Source organism: Lycium ferocissimum, chromosome 11 (genome assembly GCF_029784015.1).
Source record: "Lycium ferocissimum isolate CSIRO_LF1 chromosome 11, AGI_CSIRO_Lferr_CH_V1, whole genome shotgun sequence".
Taxonomy (NCBI): Eukaryota; Viridiplantae; Streptophyta; class Magnoliopsida; order Solanales; family Solanaceae; genus Lycium; species Lycium ferocissimum.
Window position 1 is genome coordinate 20,066,089 of NC_081352.1, and position 22,015 is coordinate 20,088,103.

The following is a 22,015-nucleotide window of genomic DNA, read 5'->3' on the forward strand; positions in this document are numbered from 1 at the left end:
CAACATACATAATTCCATGTATTCAATTCACATCTACCAAATTACAACAAGTCCAAACCCATTCTAAAACATGTAGAAAAGATTAAATCTTACCTCAATAAACTTAGCTCCTTAACGTGGCTGAAATTAGTGAATTAAAAGACAAGTATTCTTGCTTCCCTTCAATGGTTAATTCTCATTCCCATGACCTTCATTTGATTTAGAACACCATATAAAATTAATTTTGGATCAAGATTTGTGAGCTTAATTTAGCTCAACCATGGCCGTGCTTGGACTCTCTCTCTCTAGCTCTAGTTTTGGAAGATGAAATGTGGTTGAACACTATTTACTTAGTCATCAAATTAACATTTATATGGTGTCCAAGGGCTGGACACGTGCCCCACTCAAGGCATGGGCCAATCAGATTTGGCCATGCCATGGTGGGGTCCACACGGCCCACTAACAACTTAATTAGTGATAATTAGTCTTAATCCCCACTTAATAATCTAATCATGGTTAATTAATCCCTAATCTCCACTAATATTTCTATACCAATTAAAATTTATAAGCAATTCGTGCATTAATAAAAATCGGGGATTAAAAGTCTCTATCTCATATCCCAAAATAGTCTTGTCCTTAAACTTATCGCGATTAGCTTGAAATATCCCAATGTACAAAAATACGGGATATAACACCAGGTGTCCTCAAGTTGGCTTATTCTGCATATCTTGGGATTGAGACTCCACTCTTCACCTATTAAAACCTTGTTGCATCCTAATTATCTGAAACATAAGAGGATGTTTTGCTCATGCTTTTCTCTTCATGCACCATTCTCTCCTTGGAAGCGCTTGAGTGAAAGTTAGTTGTCATTTTCCTTCTGGTCCCCTCTTTCTCACTCAAGTCTTCCAACATGATTGTTGACCTTATTTGGGACCCCACACCAGATTGGGTCCCTTGGAGTAATGAATAGGGTGTGTTGGATTTCCTTTTCTATTCAGACAATTTTACTCCATTTTTTATGCAGACTAAATTTTTTCTCTCCTGAATTCTATTTAGCAGTGTCGTCATTGTGGAGATAGTTGGAGATTCTAGTCTTCTAAACTCTTTAATTTCTTCTGTTTTTTGAATTCAACATCTCCATGGCTGTGGTTGAGGAACAAATCTCTTGCAGGGACTTTTCCAGAATGATGTTCACCTTAGTCATGTTCTTTTGAGGTACGTTATCCTTTTCATGCTCGGCATCAAGATTCATCGTGGCCTGCTCAGATGGATTTCGCTCGTTATTTCCATTATGTGGACATCCTTTTATCTTCCTTCTTTGTTTGGTAAGATAGCCATTAGAACGATCCTTTCTAGGTGTTAACCGTTTAGAAAGGGCCTGCTCTAATACCAATTGTTAGAGGCTATGAGTGCACCAAACACAGTATGGAGAGACCTAGTTGAGTACCAGTTCCCTTATGCGATGCAGTAAGAACAGAAGGCAATATTTTACCATAGAAAACTCCTTGCTTAAGGGATTAAAAGCCACGACCTACCCCAGTAGGATTTCAACTCCATTACATGAGCAACTTCCGATTACAACCTATTGCAAATTAGGAATTAACTCCCATAATCCCTCACTCTTACAATAGTTGCAACCTAGGAACTACCTCTCATAGTCCCTCCACCCTTACAATACACCGATTGTATGACTAACTCTAGCCAAGGAAACTAATGCACCTAGACTAACTCTAGCCTAGTGTACCACTCAAAGTTCTTATGAAGACACTCTTCCAACAAGCGACCTTTGAGAATCCAACTAATACAACTAAGCTAACTCTATCCGTGGAAGAAAACTTGAGACTTTAAGACACTTACACACAACTTCCTTTTTGGTTGGGAAGAGTAGGTTTATAGTTTTAGCACAAATGACAAAGCTCAACAGCTTGAGAACTTGAAGTATCTTCCTTTATAACGAGCGAGCCCTTCAATCGTTGTAGCTTTGTCTTTGATGGTACTTGAATAACCTTGTGAAGGCTAAGCTTTTGTTGTAAATTTAGATTTTTCAAGACACACCCAAAAGACCTTGTAACATGTTGCTTTTATACTAGATCTAGCATGCAAAGGAATTCTGTCGCTTTACAACTGTGGTTGTTGACTGTACGGACCGTTGTAGCTGTCGACTTGCACGAAGAGAGCAGCTGGAGGACCGGGTATCATTCTGGTTCTTCATAGTCTGACAGTCATCAAAATATGAAATATGACATTTCCTATCAAAGTAGTTTCCAAGTACCATTTTGAATAAGTGCATTATACTCCTCTGACATGGCATGGCGCCAATGAACATCCTTAATAGCCTGTGAATGGCAAGAAGGTTCCACTATTGTCAATGGTGGTGTCATAGCAGACATCGAGAATGGCTTATTTGGCTTATATGAGCCTGTTTGTGTTCGTGTGACCATCTTTTATGAAGGCGGGGTTGTTGGACAAAGCATACCAGTAATTGAAGTGCTTCTAAGATCAATAGAGTGACTCGTATTAGAGGATTGAGGATCTTCTTCAATTACAGTTGGTGAAGTCAAGTCTACAGCATGACAAACTTCATCTTGCAAGGGCAAATCAGTAGCAGGTGTGTGTCCAGGAATAGATTCAATAAATGACAAAGATGTGCGATTTGTCAAGAATTCTACAGGTGGAGAAGCTGAAGGCTGATTCAATGTGTGCGCCGGTATTGAAAGTTGCGGCATTGTTGGTTAAATGCTGGAAGGGGAAACAGAAGGTTGAAATGGCAATGTAACATCGAGAGGTTCTGCGTTAGCATTGGTTATAGATGAAGGCACCACGATATCCTGTGAAACAAAAGAAAAAATATTTTCATCAAAGATGACATGATGAAACATAAAAATTTGATGAAACTGGGTCAAAGCATTTGTACCCTTTGTACAACTTACTATAGCCCAAAAATACACACGGTTTAGATCGAGGAGACAATGTATCCTCTGTATAAGGATGAAGCCATGGAAAACGAAGACATCCAAAAATACTTAACAAAGAGTAATCTGGATCAGTGTTAAACAACACATGAAATGGGGTTTTATTTTTTAAGCCTGAGGTTGGTAAACGATTTATAGTATACACAGCGGTATCAAATGCATTTGTCCAAAATAGATGTGGGACACTGGTACGATGTAGCAATGCTCGACCAGTTTCAACGACATGCCTATGTTTTCTTTCGGCACAACCATTTTGTTCATGAGTATAAGAACATGAGGAACGCTGCAAAATTCCGTTATCTCGCAAGTAATTTTTAAAGGTTGATATTCTCCTCCCCAGTCTGCTTGAAAACTTTTAATGGGATGACCAAAGTATTTTTCAACAATTGTACGAAATTGCATAAATATTGAAAGGACGGCAGATTTAAAACGAAGAAAATAAATCCATGAATATTTGCTAAAGTGATCAAAGAAAATCACATTATATCGATACCCTTCATTAGAAACAATTGGAGCAGGATCCCAAACATCCGAACAAACTAAAGCTAAAGGCCCGGAGGCTTGAAAACTAGACTCACGAAAAGGAACTTTATGACTCTTACTAACTGCACATGTAGAACATAAACGAGAAGACTTAAATGAAGGGACAATGACGCTAGAAGACAATGCTTGACGAACTGTAGAAAAGGATGTACGACCCAAATGAGCATGCAAAACCCAAGGGATGCAGCATAAGAAACAGGTGCAAATGACTTCAACACAAAAAGAGAATACAGTCCATCTTCACTCGGGCCTTGTGTGCAGTATGTCCCTTGTCACCAAGTCCTTAATCAAAAAATGGTAAGGAAATAATTCAATTGAAACTTGGTTAGATTTAGCAAAAGAATTAATAGGCAATAAATTTTGAGTTGCTGTTGGAACATGTGGGATATCATCCGGATTGAATTTTTTATCATTTATAACTACTGAACTTTTACCAATGTGGGAAATAGGAAGTTTTGGAACCATTACCTATCGTAACATCCTCAGTGCCTTGGTATTCGAGAGATGGAGTTCTTGCTAAATTGGAAACATGTGGTCCAGAAACTTTGTTGCATTGTTAATCCTAGGAGACGGACACACACACGCAAAATGACCTTTACCTTCATACAACAACAACAACAACAACCTCAAGAAAATCCCACATCACGAGAGGGAGTCGGTGTCTGTGACAAGAGACTTACTCCTCTAAGCGTAGGACGGTACATTTCCGAAAGACCCCGGCTCAGAAAAAAGCATAAAAGCATAAAAAAAAGTCGGATAAGGCTAAGAAATTCAAAGCGACATGGAAAAGCAATAATATAAAATAAAATAATGCAATCGACACAGTACCACGGATAATGAAAGCACGGAAATAGTAGATAATAGCATAAATTGGAGCATAAGAAATTATATTGCGATACGCGATTACTAATAAGAACGGATAACGGGACTATCTATGCCTTCTACCCTAATTTGGGTCCTCCAAACCCTCCTATCTAAGGTCATGTCCTCGGTAGTCGTAATTGTGCCATGTCGTGTCTAATTACCTCCCCCAATACTTCTTCGCCTACCCTACCTCGTACGAAACCATCCATGGCCAACCTCTCACACCTCCGCACCGGGGCATCCGTGTCTCTCTCTCTTCACATGCCCAAACCATCTCAATCTCGACTTCTCGCATCTTGTCTTCCACCGAAGCCACCCCCACCTTATCCCGAATATCCTCATTCCTAATCCCCGTCGCTCACGGTGTGGCCACAAATCCATCTCAACATTCTCGTCTCGTACTTTCATCTTTTGAACGTGAGAGATCTTAACGCTGCCGACCCGCCCCCATACAACATAGTCGGTCTAACCACCGCTTTGTAGAACTTGCCTTAAGTTTTGGTGGCACCTTCGTCACATAAAGCACTCGGAAGCAAAGCCTCCATTTCATCCACCCCCCGCCCATACGATGTGTGACATCATCGTCAATCTCTCCGTCGCCTTGCACAATAGACCCAAGGTACTTAAAACTATTTTTCTTCGGATGACACCGGGTACCAAGCCTCGCTTCCACGCCGGCCTCTCCCCGAGGTGCTTCAAACTTACACTCCAAGTACTGTCTTGGTCTGCTCGAAGCCAAACCCTTTGGCCTCCAAAGTATGTCTCCAACCCTCCAGCTTAGCGTTAACTCCGCTACGAGTCTCGTCGATCAAGACTATGTCGTCCGCGAAAAGCATACACCATGGCACCTCACCTTGAATTTGCCGTGTCAATCCATCCATCACTAAGGCAAATAGAAACGGACTAAGAGCTGATCCTTGATGCAACCCCATCACAACTGGAAAGTGCTCTGAGTCTCCTCCTACTGTCCTTACTTTGGTTTTGGCTCCCTCATACATGACCTTTACCTTCATAATTATGGAAAAAAATTCCAAACATATCTGAAGCTTGAGATGGAGTATAATTGGTCTGAGCAAAGTTTTGAAACCCACGATTTTGAGACGGTGGAATAAATCCTTGATTGGAGGAATGCCCACGACCTCGGCCTCCTCTTCCTCTACCACGTCCACGGATGGTAGAGAAGGAACTCTGAGTATACTGTGTTATAGGTGCAATGACAGTAAGGGCTTCATCCCTTTTCAATTGTCGTTCTCCATTCAACAACAAATCATATAATACATCAAAAGAAGTTTCCTCTTGGCGTGATTCAAGTGACCTGGTAAAAGGATGATAAGTAGTACCTAGTCCAGCAAGAACAAATTCCACCAGATGATCATTTTGAACTGGATAGCCCAATGCAGCCAACTTATCTGCTATTCCCTTTGTTTTTTTACATACGACTCAATGTTGGCATTATCACGACGCAGAGTGTGCAACTGCATCTTGAGTTCACGAATCTGTGGCCTTGATCCTGAAGCATATGCAACGACAAGTTTGTCCCAAGCTGCACGGACAGTCGCGGCTCCAACCAACTGAGGCAGGATATTTTCTGAAACAGAAGCAACAATCCATCTTAAAACAAGTTGGTCTTCACGTACCCAAACCGTATACCCCGGGTTGGGTTTGGTATTGGTATCATCAAAAAAATTTGTTGGCACCTGTGTACTACCGTCAATATGATGGTTCAAACCACACGCATATATCATAGGCATAAACTTTGTCTTCCACAGTAAAAAGTTCGAAGATGTGAGTTTCACAGGCAAATGGTGTGCGAGGTTTGGAGAAGACGAGATAGTATATAGGCGGGACATCATGGAAGAGCTGCTGGTTTCACCCATGAAAACTGCTATTCGATCTCTCTCTTTTTTTGTTGGAAAAGAAAAGAAAAAAAATTGGGTTGGTTTAACCTCTAATGGCTCTTGATCCCATGTGAAAGATGCTTCTCAACACTTACAATTCTTTATGTAGATACATCAATATATACATGAATTTCTTGGAGAATAAGATTCCAAAGTTGTCACTGCTGAGGACTCATAATCTGAAAACAATTACACGACTTCTTTTAGTCAATTCCTAACAATTAGAAAATATATACAAATGGACTTTCACTCAAACTCCTACATTGTCGTTTGGTAGACGGACAAAATTATCCTGGGATTATAGTCCTGGGATTATAATCCTGAGACTAATCCCTGGATTATGCAGCATTAGTTCTTTGTTTGGTTCATTGGATTAAAAATGGGATATACTATGTATAATTTTAAACATGCGTTTGATTTGAAACTGGATAAAATTGAATAAATTTTTTGTTTCCAATTTTAACCTTGATATTTCAATGACATAAATTGCAGAAACTATGCAAGAAACTGGAAAAAAAAATGTGCAGAAATTGTGCAAAAAATTGCAGAAAATGTGTAGAAACTGGAACAAAAAAGTGCAGAAATTGTGCTTAAATTGCAGCAAAAAAAAGTGCAGAAACTGTAGCTAAAATCTTTGTAGAAACTAAACAAAAATCAGAAGCTAAATATGTATTGAGACCAAAATTAAAACTAGAAAAAACACACACACAATTTAATCAATGAAAAAGATTCAGGGGTAAGATGGTCTTTTTATAGTATTATCCCAAGGATAACTAATCCCGATATTAGTTATCCCACATGGGAGAGGGAATAATTTAATCTCAAACGTTGGTATAGTTTTATACTGGGATTAATTTGTACCCCATACCAAACATGAGATAAATTCAATCCCAAATTCTTATCCCACCTTATACCTTCTACCAAACGACCTGTTACAGTTCTAATAAATGAATAACTTCCTTCGTACTCATAAATGCATATCTTTAGAGATTGAAAAAAAAAAAGGGAATAATTACACTGTATATCAATTAGGGTAACAATGCACCAAAATTAACCCATATTTTTAAATCTTACAAAAAATGTCCCAGCCTCCTCTCTCTTGCGCTCTCTCTCTCTCTCTCTCTCTCTGCTCGCGTTAGGGTTTCCATCTCGGCCCGAAACTCCTTGGAAAGCATCGGCAGAGAGTTTTTTAATGGCGACGAGACGCCGGAGTTGAGCTTCGGTTTGTACACCATCTCGAAACTTCCGTCGCTGATGATGAGTTACAGCGAGAAATCTCGGGTCGCGTCGGCGAGTTCCTTCATGGAGATCTGACTTAGAGACAGGTCAAATGCCTGCACTTTCAGTTATTGTGATGGAAGAAAGCTCCGTATTGGTGGTGGGGAAGTCGCCGGAAGTGGAGAAACTGGTAGGTGCAGGGGTAGTGAGAGTATAATAATGTATATGGGTGTATACACCCCTCTTTTACACTATTATACATTTTTATACACCTATATACATAATGTACATGTCTTGTATAAAAGTACAATTCTTATTCAAAATCAGTCCAGATCTATGTTTATACCCACTTATACAATATTATATAATTGTGTATAAATGTGTCTAAGTGCACATTTTCGTGTATAATTATAGTTTTTGGTATATATACCTACACATTATACACTTTCATACACCTATATACACAGTATACCTTTTTTTTGTATATAAGTGTATAAAAGTATTTTTGGGCTATATTTTTGCAGTGTAAGTTTTGGACTATATTTTTACAATGTAAGTCAGCAAATTGTACATTTCTGAAATTTCCCAAAAAGAAAACCTATTATCTTGAGCCTACCAGTAATGATGTGAAAAAACAAAAAGGAAAGTTTAAAAGTTATTAACACTGTTGAGCAATAGTTGAATTCACTTTTAGAACTAAAAGGAAATTCTCGTAATAATATATAAGTGGCAAAGCAGGACGAACACAGCATTGACAAATTGTACAAAAAGTTATCTGAGTTATACACTAAATTTGAATTTATTTCAATTGTACTTGGTTTCTTTCCTTTTTTTTTCCAAATAAGTCCACTTCATTTAACAAGACTACTACTTTTTTACTTATTCTCTGTACACGTGTATTCCACTTTTACGTTATCATATTTCTTTACTTCTGCACTTCATTTTATTACTCTATTATAGAAAGCAGATGAAATTGTACTTTAAGCGGGACTAACATGTGTACATTTAAGAAGTTTAACATTAATTCTACCTCTTGTGTGTTTACTTTTTAAGTCCTCACGTATCCGTTGAGTCTCAATCGCCCTTTCATTTCCTTCGTTTGGCATATTCTCCCTCGTCTCAATTTAAGTGTCTAAGTTTGCCTAGCACAGCGAGTTTAAAAAAGAAGATAGACTTTTGAATCTTGTGGTTCTAAATTAAAAATGTGTATAATATAATCATATCCTTTGAATCTTGAGATTATAAACTTAACATGTAGGATATTTAAATTGTCAACTTACTAAATATAAAAAGAGGCGGACATAACCAAAATAAGACAAATTTTAACAACAATTGAGAAATTAAGGAGAAAAATAAGAGGAAAATAAACAAAATATGGAGACTCACTAAGGAGAATCGCGGTATCCTTTGCAAAATATACAAACCATGAAGAGTTACTAAAGTGAGTAATGCCTTTCTTCTTCACTATTCCGGTGGTCTCTCAGCCTTTCTTTTATTTCTCCGGTCTTCACTCGCTCGATCTGATTTTTCTCTGGGCTTTCGCCGGTGGTTCATATAGTTGGTACTGCGAATTTGAGATTTTCTTTTAATTTTTCCCCGTTTAAATTAGAGTTTTGCTATTAAATTTGGTGAGTTTATTCTACAAATTTGTTTGTTAATTAGGTCTAACGCAGTGTTTCAATTGTCCTTTCATTTCCTTCATTTGGCATATACTCCCTCTGTCTCAATTTAAGTGTCTAAGTTTGACTAGACGTGGAGTTTAAGAAATAAAGATAGACTTTTGAATCTTGTGGTTCTAAATTAAAAATGTGTATAATATAATAAAATATCAATTGAATTTTTTATTATAACTTGACATGTAGGATATTTGAATTGTTAACTTATTAAATATAAAAAAAAGGCGGATATAACTAAAATAAGACAAATTTTAACAACAATTGAGAAATTAAGAGGAAAAGAAACAAAATATGAAGACTCAATAAAGAAAATCACGGTATCCTTTGCAAAATATACAAACCATAAAAATTAACTAAAGTGACTAATTAAATTAATTATGTTGGGAATTCACACCGGCATAGTTTGCTAGTTCTCGTAATAAGCATCGGAGAAAAAAGTTAGTCGTACTTGATTGGCCATTCGAAACTTACATTTGGAAATGACAACTAAACGAGGAAGCCTCGTTGACCCTTTTTCTTTTCTCTTTTTTGTTTTTTTGTTTTTTGTTTTTTTGAAACATTACATGAGGACAATTAACAGTATCACGTCTACACAAGGGACTTAGTTGTTTAGAGAAATTAGAACAATTATTTGGGCCATTCAGGAATTTTCAGATAAAAAGATTGTTTGCAAATTTAGAAATTCTGAGAATATCACAAATATGTATTTCCAAAATGAACAGCCATAAAGTGAAGCAGTTGAACAATTTGGTGGAGCCCAATAGATGCTTTCTATGGCATCCAAGTTCATATTATTTTTATTATAGTCTATAGAAGTGGTCCTCAATAGTTTGGACTACATGCAATCCTAGAAACTTTCGAGCCAGACAATTGACAACTTACCTTTCTCATAAATCAATCCTGCATGATTCCCGTTATGATAAGCTCACATTAATAGACACATAAATTAATTACACAATTATCACTAAATTGTAAGGGAGTGGTAAGTATCCATAAATCACTAAGAAGAGGTTTCAGGTTCGAACTCTTAATATGATAGTCTTTGGTAATTGGTAGAGAGTTTACATCTAAAGTGGATATTGAACACCAGGTGACAATGGAAAAAAGAACTAATTGTACAATATATACAAAAAGATAGATGAATCAAGATTTTAGTTCTCACAGTATACTTACGTTATCAAGTTAGACGGAGAAAATTATATTAGGGTATAGGTTTTATGTATTTGTGGTGTAAAATACACAAAATATTACTTATAAAATAATTACAGTTAATCTAATAAATATTAATTGTTAACTCAATAAAGATGATAGCTAACCTGATATAACTACGTACAAGTCGTTTATAAAGTAATTACATGTAAATCTTTGCGATAAACATTAGTAATTTTAATTCAACAAAGATGGTAACTAATCTTATATACTCCTTCCGTCTCAATTTATGTGAAACTCTTTCTTTTTTAGTAAGCCGCAAAAAAGAATAACATCTTTCTATATTTAGTTGTCCGAATTTGTGTGATACTCTTTTTTTTTTTTTTTTTAAAGTCAGTCCTAAAAAGAATGACATTATTCTATATTTAATAGCAATTTAATTTTAAACTTCCTAATTTTACCCTTAATGAGAGATGATTTATAGCCATAGAAATTTTTGTGGCTTATTTCAGACTACAAGTTCCGGAGTCTTTATTTATCTCTTAAACTCCTTGCTTAGTCAGTCACCTTCACATAAATTGAGACGAAGGGAGTAAAAGCTTAAAATCTAAACTGATTGCGAAGATTCTTTTTATATATCATCATTTTATATAACGTAAATCTGTATATTAAGATAACAAGAAGCCTAAAAATAAACCAATACAATCTCACGATTTTTTTCTATATAATCATTCGGTGTATTTGGAATTTACCGGCCTGACTAATCTAGATTTTATTATGCATAGGGCCTGTAAAGGAAAGCATTCACTATCAGGAGTTTCTCCATTCTTAGTAGGATTCGAGCAGAAGAACTTGCATCAAGTATGCAGCAATCACATCCATCCTACCACACCTCCTGGTGATTCCCATCCTATTTGTAAATTCTTATATATGGCCCTTGCTATTTATGAGTCTCACAAAATACTTGATTCTCAGCGAGCAAAGGGCTAAAATGATCCCTTATCTATGGGAGTAGGTTCATTTTGGTCCCTCAAATATAACTTGAGCATATTTAATCCCTTAATTTTGCTAAAATGGTGCACTTTTTATCTCCCTAACGAAACGGTTTACAAAGTAACGGTCCTAAAGCCACGTGACACTCACGTGACTCCTAAACCCATCAGGACAAAACTACTAAACTCAATAGATGCGTTTATTTACCATAGTCAAAAGGCCATAAAGAAGAAAGTGGAACTCGGGACGTTCGGCTAATGACACTACTATGCTAGTGCTTCATCATCATAATCTTGGATGCTTGTTCATTTCTCCCCGCTTTGGCCCTTCTGATGGATTCATTTGGTTATTTATTATGTATAAGCCTTCCAACAAAAAGGAAGATATATGCATCAGGTTTCATAGAGTAAAATACATTTAGAAGGGAAAAACTCCACAACTACAGAATATGACTAACTTCTCTAATTTCCTGCTTCATTTCATTCTCATTTTGATTCATCTTTCCCCTGTAAGTTAGATGATTTTGGGTCTTGTTCAAAGGAGAGAAATGATCTTTTCTATAGCTTGGATTACATGTCACATGCTGAATGTTTCCCCAGGAACAGAGTAAATTGTAATTTTTGTGCGTCATGAATTGACCGTGCCAGTGGATTACCACATTGATTGTATACTTGAAGATATCAAAACATTAGCCTGAATGTTAGCTGCATTATAGGACCATTGATTTGCTCGGCTAAATGTCATATTATGATAAAACTACCTACTTTTTTTTATATTTTTACTTGTGCAACTCAACAATGGCATCACTCCCCATTTCACCATTCAAAAGGGTTGTCTCTACTATTAGCTGCAGCGACGTGAATACTTCCATTCAAATCGTTTCTCGTCGGTTTACATAAGAAAAGAAAATTACCCCACTGTTCCATATTGGGGCACACCGCGTTAGAAAGTTCAAACACCCGCCTATACGAAGTCGGGTGGTTATTGTGGCACACGTCTGTGCTAGAAAGTCCGCACACCTCAGAAAATTGTGGTGGGTAAACTTTGTAAATTTATCGGTGTTTACCCCCAAATAGTGGTCAATTAAATTTGTAAGAGGTGGATAGGATATGTGGATAGATTTAATTATAATATAGGGTAGTAACGAATAAGTAATGATATGTATTAGCAAATAATAGCAATGGAAATTAGAGAAAAAGAGTTGACGAATGTTGCGGATTGGTCCGGTCTGGAAGAAGCTTCTTTTAACCGAGCCAAAATACTTGAGGAAATATTTATGCCACTTTACTGATTACCATATGTTGAATCGTAAAAAGCTAACTTAAAAAAGGAAGGGATAGTCCTCTATTTATATCTAACAGCAAATGGGCCCTAGTAAAATGTAGAAAAAACCCTAAAATGGATAAGGCGTCCGTACGGTCTGACACCCATACTGTTGTCAGTGCAAGTGGAGGAATGGTTAGATGACGCGTGGCCTGCCCCACAACTGATTATCCGACCCTATGTTGAGTGTGCTCTTTAGGCTCGGGTTTTCCGTGTTTCAGTAAAATACCCTCGGTGTCGAAGCAGAATTGAATGTAATCATGACCCATCGGTTTTCGTCCCTGCCGGTGATTATAACCTTATTCTCTTTGGATTCCATTTTGGACGGCTTTATCCTTTACTCCGGTTCCAACCTCATACAAGTTGGTTTGGTTTTTACTGTATACAGATAGTCCCTGCACTTTTCGGACCAAAGTTTCACCGAAGTGACGGGAAGTGAAAAAAATTGCCCCGGTGACTCCTTCAGCAAGTTTACTCTTACTTCGAAAATAAGCGGGAAACGAAACGTCTCTTCGTGTCACGTCCTTCTGACATCTGCCACGTGTCGCATTTCAATTGGCCAGCTCTGGTAACCGCCTCAGGGTTACGTTTCTTCAAGTCACGTCTCATTAATTTCCGAACACGTGTCCTTTCTTGGTTGGATGGCTTCGGTAACCGTCATGGAGGTCTGCCTATATAAGGGAGTTACAGTCATTTCTGTACCTTTCACTTTTCACTTTCACCATTCATTTAGTTTTGCTCTTCGCTTTCTTTGCTTCGAGATCTTTATATTTTTGAGAATCTGTTAAGGAAATACATCCGGGATCCCAAAGTCTTCTTCATTTTCCAGTGAATCTTCTTGAATTTCTGCCAACTCCATTTGTTTATCCCCAAATCTTCATATCTTCATATTTCTGGCCTTCAAATCTTCATACCTTCAACTCAAATCTTCATATCTTCAACTCAAATCTTCATATCCTCATATTTTGACCGTTTAAACTCAAAATGTCAACGAATACCGACTCCGCTTCTCAGAACATGCCACTGGTTTCTTCTCCGAATGTCGAACCTGTAGCCAATCCCGGGGACACAACACAAGTACCCTTCGAACCCACGACCAAATACATAATACCTTCGAAGCCCAATTTTAACCACGAATTCGCCGTTGAGAAAGCCATATAAACTTCTGATCGGGGTTACGATGTGAGACGCTACCCTTCGTCCATCAAAAAGGATTGTCTTCCTCGAGTTCGGACTGAGTGTGGCTGGGATAACCGTCCCGTACAAATTTTCACCCCCGGTGATGACGAATCGGTCACCAATTTCAAAGAAGGATTTCTATACGTTTATACGTATCCATTTACTCTCAAGCTCAACCTTCCGATTGATCTGGTCATTCTCGAAATGTGACGAACGTATAACGTTTGCCTTGCCCAGATTGGCCCGAATATCTGGAGAATCATGGCCTGCCTTCGTCTTTTGGCTAATAATGCCAAAATTGATTTTACGTTAGCTCATTTCATTCGGTTATATTGCCCGAGGATCTTCCGCGGGGGTGTGATAAAGGTCTCCAAACGAGGCAAAAATCCAATTCTTTCCAGCGTTGATGAGGATGGGGATCGAGGATGGCTCGAGCGTTTTGTCCAGATTAGGACCGCGGATATTATACCGGATGAATATCTGCCTTTTCCTGAAAAATGGAATGACAAACGTAAGTTTCTTGGATTTGCCTCCTTCACATATCTTCGGACACCCTTTTTTTTTTGTTATAACTTTTCCAATATTACAGCCGAAGCATGGATTCCAAATGCAATTCCGGGTTTCACCGATTGGATTGAAGAAATCATCGGCCAACACTTGCACGAAGATCGGACATGGGCAAACTTGTCTCGTGATTGATGGATTGTACGGTATCCTTTACTTTCCTTTAATCCTTGTCACACCTTTTCCATTCTAATTTACCTTCTTTTAACCTTCCGATACCTAGGTTTAGGCAAAGGTTCTATGACCCCACGCCCGCACCAGCGGATGAGCCCGCAACACCGGGCTCGAATTTTGACATGTCAGGGTCAGCTCGGCTTATTGTCGCGGCTGAAAAGAAAAGGAGAAAACGCTCGACCAAGGTCCGGAAGAAAAAGAAAAGGTCGAGGGATGATGTTCGGGGCCTGAGGGATGAGCCCGAGGCTGATTTTTTTATCGCAAGTGTATCGAAACCCTCCGTTGCCACAACTACAGGGGTCGAGACAGCTTCGGTGGAGGTTCTGACCCCAATCACATATGGAGAAGCTGAGGTTCCTTTCCCCCCAATATCTGAATATATCTAAGCTTCGATTCCACTAAAGTCAGTTGATTTTATTCATATTACAGGTGACACTTCACCCGAGGTGGTACCCTTGGTAAAAAAGCCTAGAAGGGCTGACCCAACTTTAGGGGCCGAGACGGCTCAAAGGGTTGAAACGACTAGAGGGGTCGAAACTATAATAGCTACCGACCCGCCTCCAAGCGTCGAACCAGCTCCTACGGCCGAGGTACCACCAACGGTCGATGCAACACCAACTTCTCCTTCTGCACCTTCTTCGGAACATGAGAACCTTGATGATATATTTGTTAATACCCCTCCTGCTACGGTGGAAGCTTCGAGGTTCGACCATCTCCAAATTCCTCGAGCAACGAGGATTGCCAGCCGGTCTACTGAGTCAAGTTTGAGATCTAGACTTGTAGATATTTTCTCGGCCCCGAGTGTAGAGCCGAAGAGGACAAGGTTGACCATGGTCACTGTCCCTGAGGACTGTAGCTTTTTATCTCGCCCGGTAGGGGTTGCCAGTTATTTAAGATCTCTTGTTTCAAATTCGGATAAGGAGAAGATGAAAGGACTCTCATGGGAATGTCTTATGAATGAGGGCATGCGTGCCGGCAATCGGGTAAGCATTCTTACGTATTGTTAAAGCATATGTTGTATAATCGTTTGCCGATTCTTTATCTTCGTTTACTTTACCTTTGCAGAGTGTCGTGCTTGTGAATGAAGGCTTCGTCCAAGCCCAGCACTTGATAGATGACTTGCGGGCCTAGTTAGATGCTCAAGGCTGGGAGACGGAGAAGTTCAAACTTCTCTTGCAAGAGAAAAAGGATCAATTGAGCCTGGTCACTGCTCCCTCAAATCTCCAATTCGAGCTTGAAGCAGCAAAAAGGGAGAATCTCTAGTTAAAAACTGAACTCGACGACGTAGTCGAAAAGAACAAGCTCCTGGACGGGGATAACAAAATGCTCAGCCGAGAGAATGCCAATTTTTCCACCAAACTTGGTGAGTTCGAAGCTACTATCGCCCAACAAAGGGAAGGGTTTGATTCTATCAAGGCCGATGCTGCGAAAACAGAAGAGAGGTTCAGGCAGCTCGAAGCTGAGAGAGCCGCAGAAAAAGACAAGTTAAAGATAATCGAAGAAAAGGCCGAGACACGAGCCTGGTTGAATGACGAGCTCAAAGAAAAGCTCGAGGCTGCTGCTCTAGCCAATGATGTTCTTCAGGCCGAGCTAGCATCTTCCAACATGGTTCGAGTCACTCTGAGTGACATGAAGTCCGAACTGGAGGAGAAATTAAAGAAAGCTCAGGCCGACCTAGGGGAAGCTTGTAAAGACATCGAGGCCACCGAGGCTCGTTTTACCCTTTTAGTTGAACATGAGAGGTTGAAATCCCGGAGGATGACACTTGAGCAGGTTCAACAGGGTATGGAAGAGATTTCCGCTCGTATATTTGATGCAAAGATGATCGAAGATAGGTCTAAGAAAGCTCTCGAGGACAGCTCCGAAGATGACTCTGAAAAGACCGTTTCTGAGGACTCGGGTTCTTCACAGACGGAGTAAAATAGGGCCTGTATGAGCCTTTTTTTTTTTTATCTATGAAAATCATAAGTGTAAAGCTTTGGCCTGTTAGGCTATATATGAAATCCATATTTCCTTTTGCCAGCATTTTCTTCGATCTTTGGGTCAAGCACATTTTATGATATTGCTTTTAATGTTTGCTTCGTAAAGAATGGCTGAGGTTCGACCCTAAGCCTTTTAATCGTTTCTCTTAGAAAATCGAGCCAACCTTAACTCATTGGTTGTGGGCTTTATTTTGTTCGGTTTCATTTTGACCGAAGACTTATAGATGGCTTACCCGCGGGGCCTTTTTATGCTTTGTGAATTCAGACGTCTCTGAATCATCTTGGCCATCCAAGTCTAGGTCTTTAATTATTTGACCTTCTTCTGACTGTTTGAGTTTAACGAATTGGGCTTGGTTAACTATAACCTTTGTGCCTTCGACGATTTTATGACTTCAGTCCCCAGTCGAGGGTTATATTAAATAAAGAGGATTGGGCTCGGTTAACTATAACCTTTGTGCCATTGTCAATTTTATGACGACAGTCTCCAGTCGAGGGTTATATTAATAAAAGAGCATATTTAAAACATACTTTTCAAAAGTATTTCTCTTCATATCTCAAATACTTATCTCATACAAAAACTAAGGATTTCATCCGATCCTTTCTGCTTTTGCCGTAGCAATACTATCTGGGCATGATTCGTTTGATCGTTTGGCCCTTACATTAAAACCTAATACAGAAGGTTCAGGTAACTACAAAAAATAAAAATTGTTTCGATCTTGACTTCGTTTCTTGTTTTGCTTCGATGATCTTTTCTTCGGTCTTGGTGAGGGTACTGTAGTGCCCTAGCGGTTGTCCGTGAAGTATGAATGAGGAAACACTATTCCAAAAAATGGTGCTGCCAATTATCCAGTCCCTAGTACTTATGGTTCTTCGAGCTTATGGGCACTTAGACTCATCTTCAGCGGGTAACACGTTGTACTTGTTGCCTCGTTAAAAACTTTATCGGAAAACCCACTTTGGGACAAAATCGGGGCTAAGAAAACGAGTGCAACACGTGTTTTCAAACCTAACTTTAACACCTTCAAAATTTCTTCCAGCACGACACTGTAAAAAAGATAGGTGAAAATTTTTAGAATGGTCAAAAGGGTTAACGGGTCATACCTTAGCAATAATATTTCTTCAAGTGTGCCATGTTCCAATTGTTATGCAGCTGTTGGCCATCTCCAGTTTCCAACTGATACGATCCTTTGCCAGTTATTCCGGTTAGCTTATACGGTCCTTCCCAATTTAGCCCTAACTTTCCATCATTGGGGTTCTTAGTGTGCAGGGTAATCTTCCGAAACACTAAGTCCCCAACTTGAAAATATCGAAGGTTTGTCCTTCGATTGTAGTATCTTCCCATTCACTATTTTTGAGCTGCTAAATGGACCAGTGCACTCTGGCATAGTTCGTCTGTTAAGTCAAGCTTTACGGCCATAGCCTCTTCATTTGACTCGTTTGTGGCATACCGGAACCTTAGACTTTGCTCACCAACTTCTACGGGGATTAAAGCCTCGGCCCCGAAGACCAAGAAAAATGGCATTTCTCTCGTGCTTGATTTAGATGTGATTCTGTAGGCCCATAATACCTCCAGTAGTACTTCCTTCCATTTGTGTTTTGACGTCTCTGACCGTTTCCTCAAATTTTGAATTATGGTTTTGTTCGTTGATTCTGCCCGTCCGTTTGTACTTAGGTGATACGGGGTTGACATAATCTTTTTGATCTTTAAACCTTCGAGGAAGTTATTTACTTTATTGCCAATGAACTGACGAGCATTATCGCAAGTTATCTCGGCTGGGATGCCGAACCGACAAACGATATGGTCCCATATGAAGTTAATAACCTCCTTCTCTCTAACTTTCTCAAAAGCCTGTGCTTCAACCCATTTTGAAAAGTAATCAGTCATAAATAAGATAAAACGAGCCTTACCTGGGGCCCATGGTAGAAGACCGATGATATCTATTTCCCATTTCATAAACGGCCAAGGGGACAAGATCGGGTGCAATAACTCCGCCGGTTGATGTATCATCGGCGCATGCCTTTGACATCCATCACATCTACGGACAAAGTTTTTCCCGGTTTCTTCCATTTGGTTCCAGTAATACCCTACTCTGATAACCTTTCGAACCAAGGCTTCGGCACCGGAGTGGTTACCGCAGTTCCTTCGTGGACTTTCCTCATCACATAATCCATTTCTCCGGGTCCTAAGCACTTAGCCAAAGGTCCGTAGAAAGACCGGCGATATAATTGATCGTCGATCAAGCAGAATCGGGCCGCTTTGGTTCGAAGAGACCTCGATTCTTTTGGGTCGTTTGGGAGTTTTCCATCACGCAAGTAATCGATGTATTTGTTGCGCCAATCCCATGTCAAACCCATTGCATTTATCTCGGCGTGACCATTTTCCACTGTCGAGTTCATCAATTGGACGACCGTGCCAGAATTGAACTCCTCTGCTTCAACCGATGAGCCTAAGTTGGCTAATGCATCTGCCTCGTTGTTCTGCTCCCTCGGTACATGTTGCACGGTCATTTTTTAAACTGATGCAATACTACTTGAGTTTTTTCCAAGTATCTTTGCATTCATTTATCCTTGACCTCATAGACACCATTAACTTGATTCACGACCAAAAGAGAGTCGTATTTAGCTTCGATGACTTCGGCTCCTAAACTCCGAACCAACTCCAGACCTGCAATCATAGCCCATACTCGGCTTCATTGTTAGTTAATTTCATGGTTCTAATTGATTGTCTAATAACGTCACCTGCTGGGGTTTTAAGAACAATACCCAACCCGGTCCCCTTTAGGTTCGACGCCCCGTCTGTATACAGGGTCCAGATACCCGAGACCTTTTTCGAAGTTAACAAGAGCTCTTTCTCTACCTCGGGAATCATGGCGGAGGTAAAATCTGCTATAAAATTAGCTAAGATTTGAGATTTACTAGCCGTTCCAGGCTTGTACTCGATATCATAGCCGCTAATTTTTACGGCTCATTTGGTTAATCTACCCGACAGCTCCGGTTTATGCATGACATTTTTTAACGGGTAAGTAGTTATTACACATATGGGGTGGCATTGAAAGTAAGGTTTTAGCTTTCTTGAAGTACTTACCAATGCCAAAGCTAATTTTTCGAGGTGCGGATAATGGGTTTCCGCATCCCCTACTGTCCTACTTACATAATAGATTGGGAATTGCATACCTCCTTCTTCTCTGACCAAGACGCTGCTTACCGCAACCTCAGATACTGCTAAATATAGGAACAGTTGCTCATCTGCCTTCGGTGTGTGTAGCAAGGGTGGGCTCGATAAGTACCGCTTTAACTCCTGCAAGGCCTTTTGGCATTCTGGTGTCCAAACGAAGTCATTCTTCTTCCTCAGAAAAGAGAAGAAACGGTGACTTTTATCTTATGACCTCGAGATGAACCGGCTCAGAGCTGTTATCCTTCCAGTCAGGCTTTGCACTGCCTTCACATTGTTCACCACTGCGATGTCCTCAATGGCTTTGATTTTGTCCGGGTTAATTTCAATCCCCCCAGTTTGATACCATGAAGCCTAAAAATTTGTTAGATCTGACCCGAAGGCACATTTCTCCGGGTTTAGCTTTATGTTGTATTTGCGAATTATATCGAAGGCATCCTGAAAATGTTTTAAATGGTTCTCTGTTTCCAGGGACTTGACTAACATGTCATCAATGTAAACCTCTATTGTTTTACCTATCTATTCTTCGAACATTTGGTTAACTAGGCGTTGATAAGTCGCTCCGACATTTTTTAATCAGAATGGCATGACGTTGTAACAATAAGTCCCATATCGAGTTATAAAAGAAGTTTTCTCTTGATCCTCTGGATGCATCCAAATCTGGTTGTATCCGGAGTAGGCATCGAGAAAACTCAACATCTCATGCCCGATCGTCGCGTCAATCATTCAATCGATGTGAGGCATAGAGAATGAATCCTTTGGGCATGTTTTGTTTAGATATTTATAATCAACGCACATTCTAAATTTGTTACCTTCCTTCGGCACCACGACAACATTAGCTAGCCAACTCGGATATTTTACCTCCCGGATAGAACCTATTTTCAAAAGCTTTGTTACCTCATCTTTGACGAAGGCATGTTTTGACTCGGCCATCGGTCTTCTTTTCTGCTTAACCGGAGTGAATTTTCTATCGAGGCTGAGCTTATGCATTTTCACCTTCGGTGGCACACCTGTTATGTCTATATGGGACCATGCAAAACAATCGGTATTAGCTTGAAGAAATTTAATTAATTTGTTCCTAAGCTCGAGTGTTTGGCTTAAAGCCATTTTGTGCTTAAAATAAGCCCAAAAATATACCTTTCTATTATCTAAAGGTAAATGCACAAATAAGATGATCTGCTCCAGCTCCTCCACGGTAGATTTGGTTGCATCCGAATCATCCGATAATATGAATGATCTGGGCACACCGAAATCATCCTCTTTGAAATTCGGGCTTATCTCCTTCTGCTCTTCATTTGAGCCCGCATTCTTTAATTGCTATTTGGTGTCCTTACCTTTGATTGGCTCATTAGCCTTTTGAACCGGTTTCTTCAAAATGAGTGGGCTTCCTCGACTGCGAACATTTCCCTCGTTGCAGGCTGTTCACCACGGACAGTTTTTATACCTTCCGGAGTTGGGAACTTCAACATCTGATGTAATGTCGACGGCACCGCCCTCATGCTATGAATCCATGGTCTGCCGAGTAAAGCATACTTCATCTCCCCCTCGATGACATAGAACACGGTTTGCTGAATGGTCCCGTCAATGTTGACCGGCAAAGAAATTTCTCCCTTTGTAGTTTCGCTTGCCACATTGAATCCGCTGAGCACCCGAGCTACCAGGCTGATTTGATCCAGCAACTTCAGTTGTTCTACCACTCTCCATCGGATAATGTTGGCTGAACTACTTGGGTCAATCAAAATATGTCTAACTTGCGATTTAAAAAATAAGAATAGAGATTACCAACGCATCATTGTGCCTTCTGCATCCTCGTCGCTGAAGGAAATAATCCCTTCGGGCATGTAATCCCTGGTCCATTTTTCTCGTATAATCAAAACCTTTGTTCTTTTCATCATCGGCCCTCGTGGCGTATCCGTTCCTCCGATTATCATATTGATCACATGCTGTGGTTTCACGGGCTCGGCCTGTTTGTGATTTTTCCTTTCTTTATAGTGGCTTTTGGCTCGCTCACTCAGGAATTCTTGAAGGTGACCGTTTTTCAACAATCGAGCCACCTCTTCCCTTAATTGGCGACAGTCCTCAGTTCTATGACCATGAGTCTCATGATACTCACATATCATGTTCGGATCCCTTTGAGCTGGATCGAATCTCAACGGCCTTGGCCACCTGGCTTCTGTGATACTCGCGATAGCCGAGACAAAGTCTGATGTATTGATGTTGAAGTTGTACTCTGATAACATCGGTACGTCTATCGGCATCGCTTCTAAATAACAAACCTCGCCTGTTTGACCCACGATCAGCTCGCTTATTACCTCTACCCAAGAAATGG

The 22,015-nt window shown here is 39.7% G+C and overlaps 1 protein-coding gene across 1 annotated transcript; it reads right to left on the bottom strand.

The window, feature by feature from the left end:
* Positions 1-21,056: 21,056 nt before the first annotated feature.
* On the bottom strand, positions 21,057-21,944 carry LOC132038108 (uncharacterized). The gene is made up of 2 exons (XM_059428832.1): positions 21,469-21,944; positions 21,057-21,348 (listed from the first exon to the last, which is right to left on the bottom strand). Exons 1-2 carry the CDS (start codon positions 21,942-21,944, stop codon positions 21,057-21,059), a joined length of 768 nt encoding a protein of 255 aa, XP_059284815.1.
* Positions 21,945-22,015: the final 71 nt, after the last annotated feature.

Coding starts and splice junctions, on each gene's coding strand:
- LOC132038108 (XM_059428832.1), bottom strand. CDS start 21,944: ATGCCGATAGACGTACCGATGTTATCAGAGTACAACTTCAACATCAAT. Junction 21,349..21,468: donor GAAGGCACAATGATGCGTTG/GTAATCTCTATT, acceptor GGATCAAATCAG/CCTGGTAGCTCGGGTGCTCA.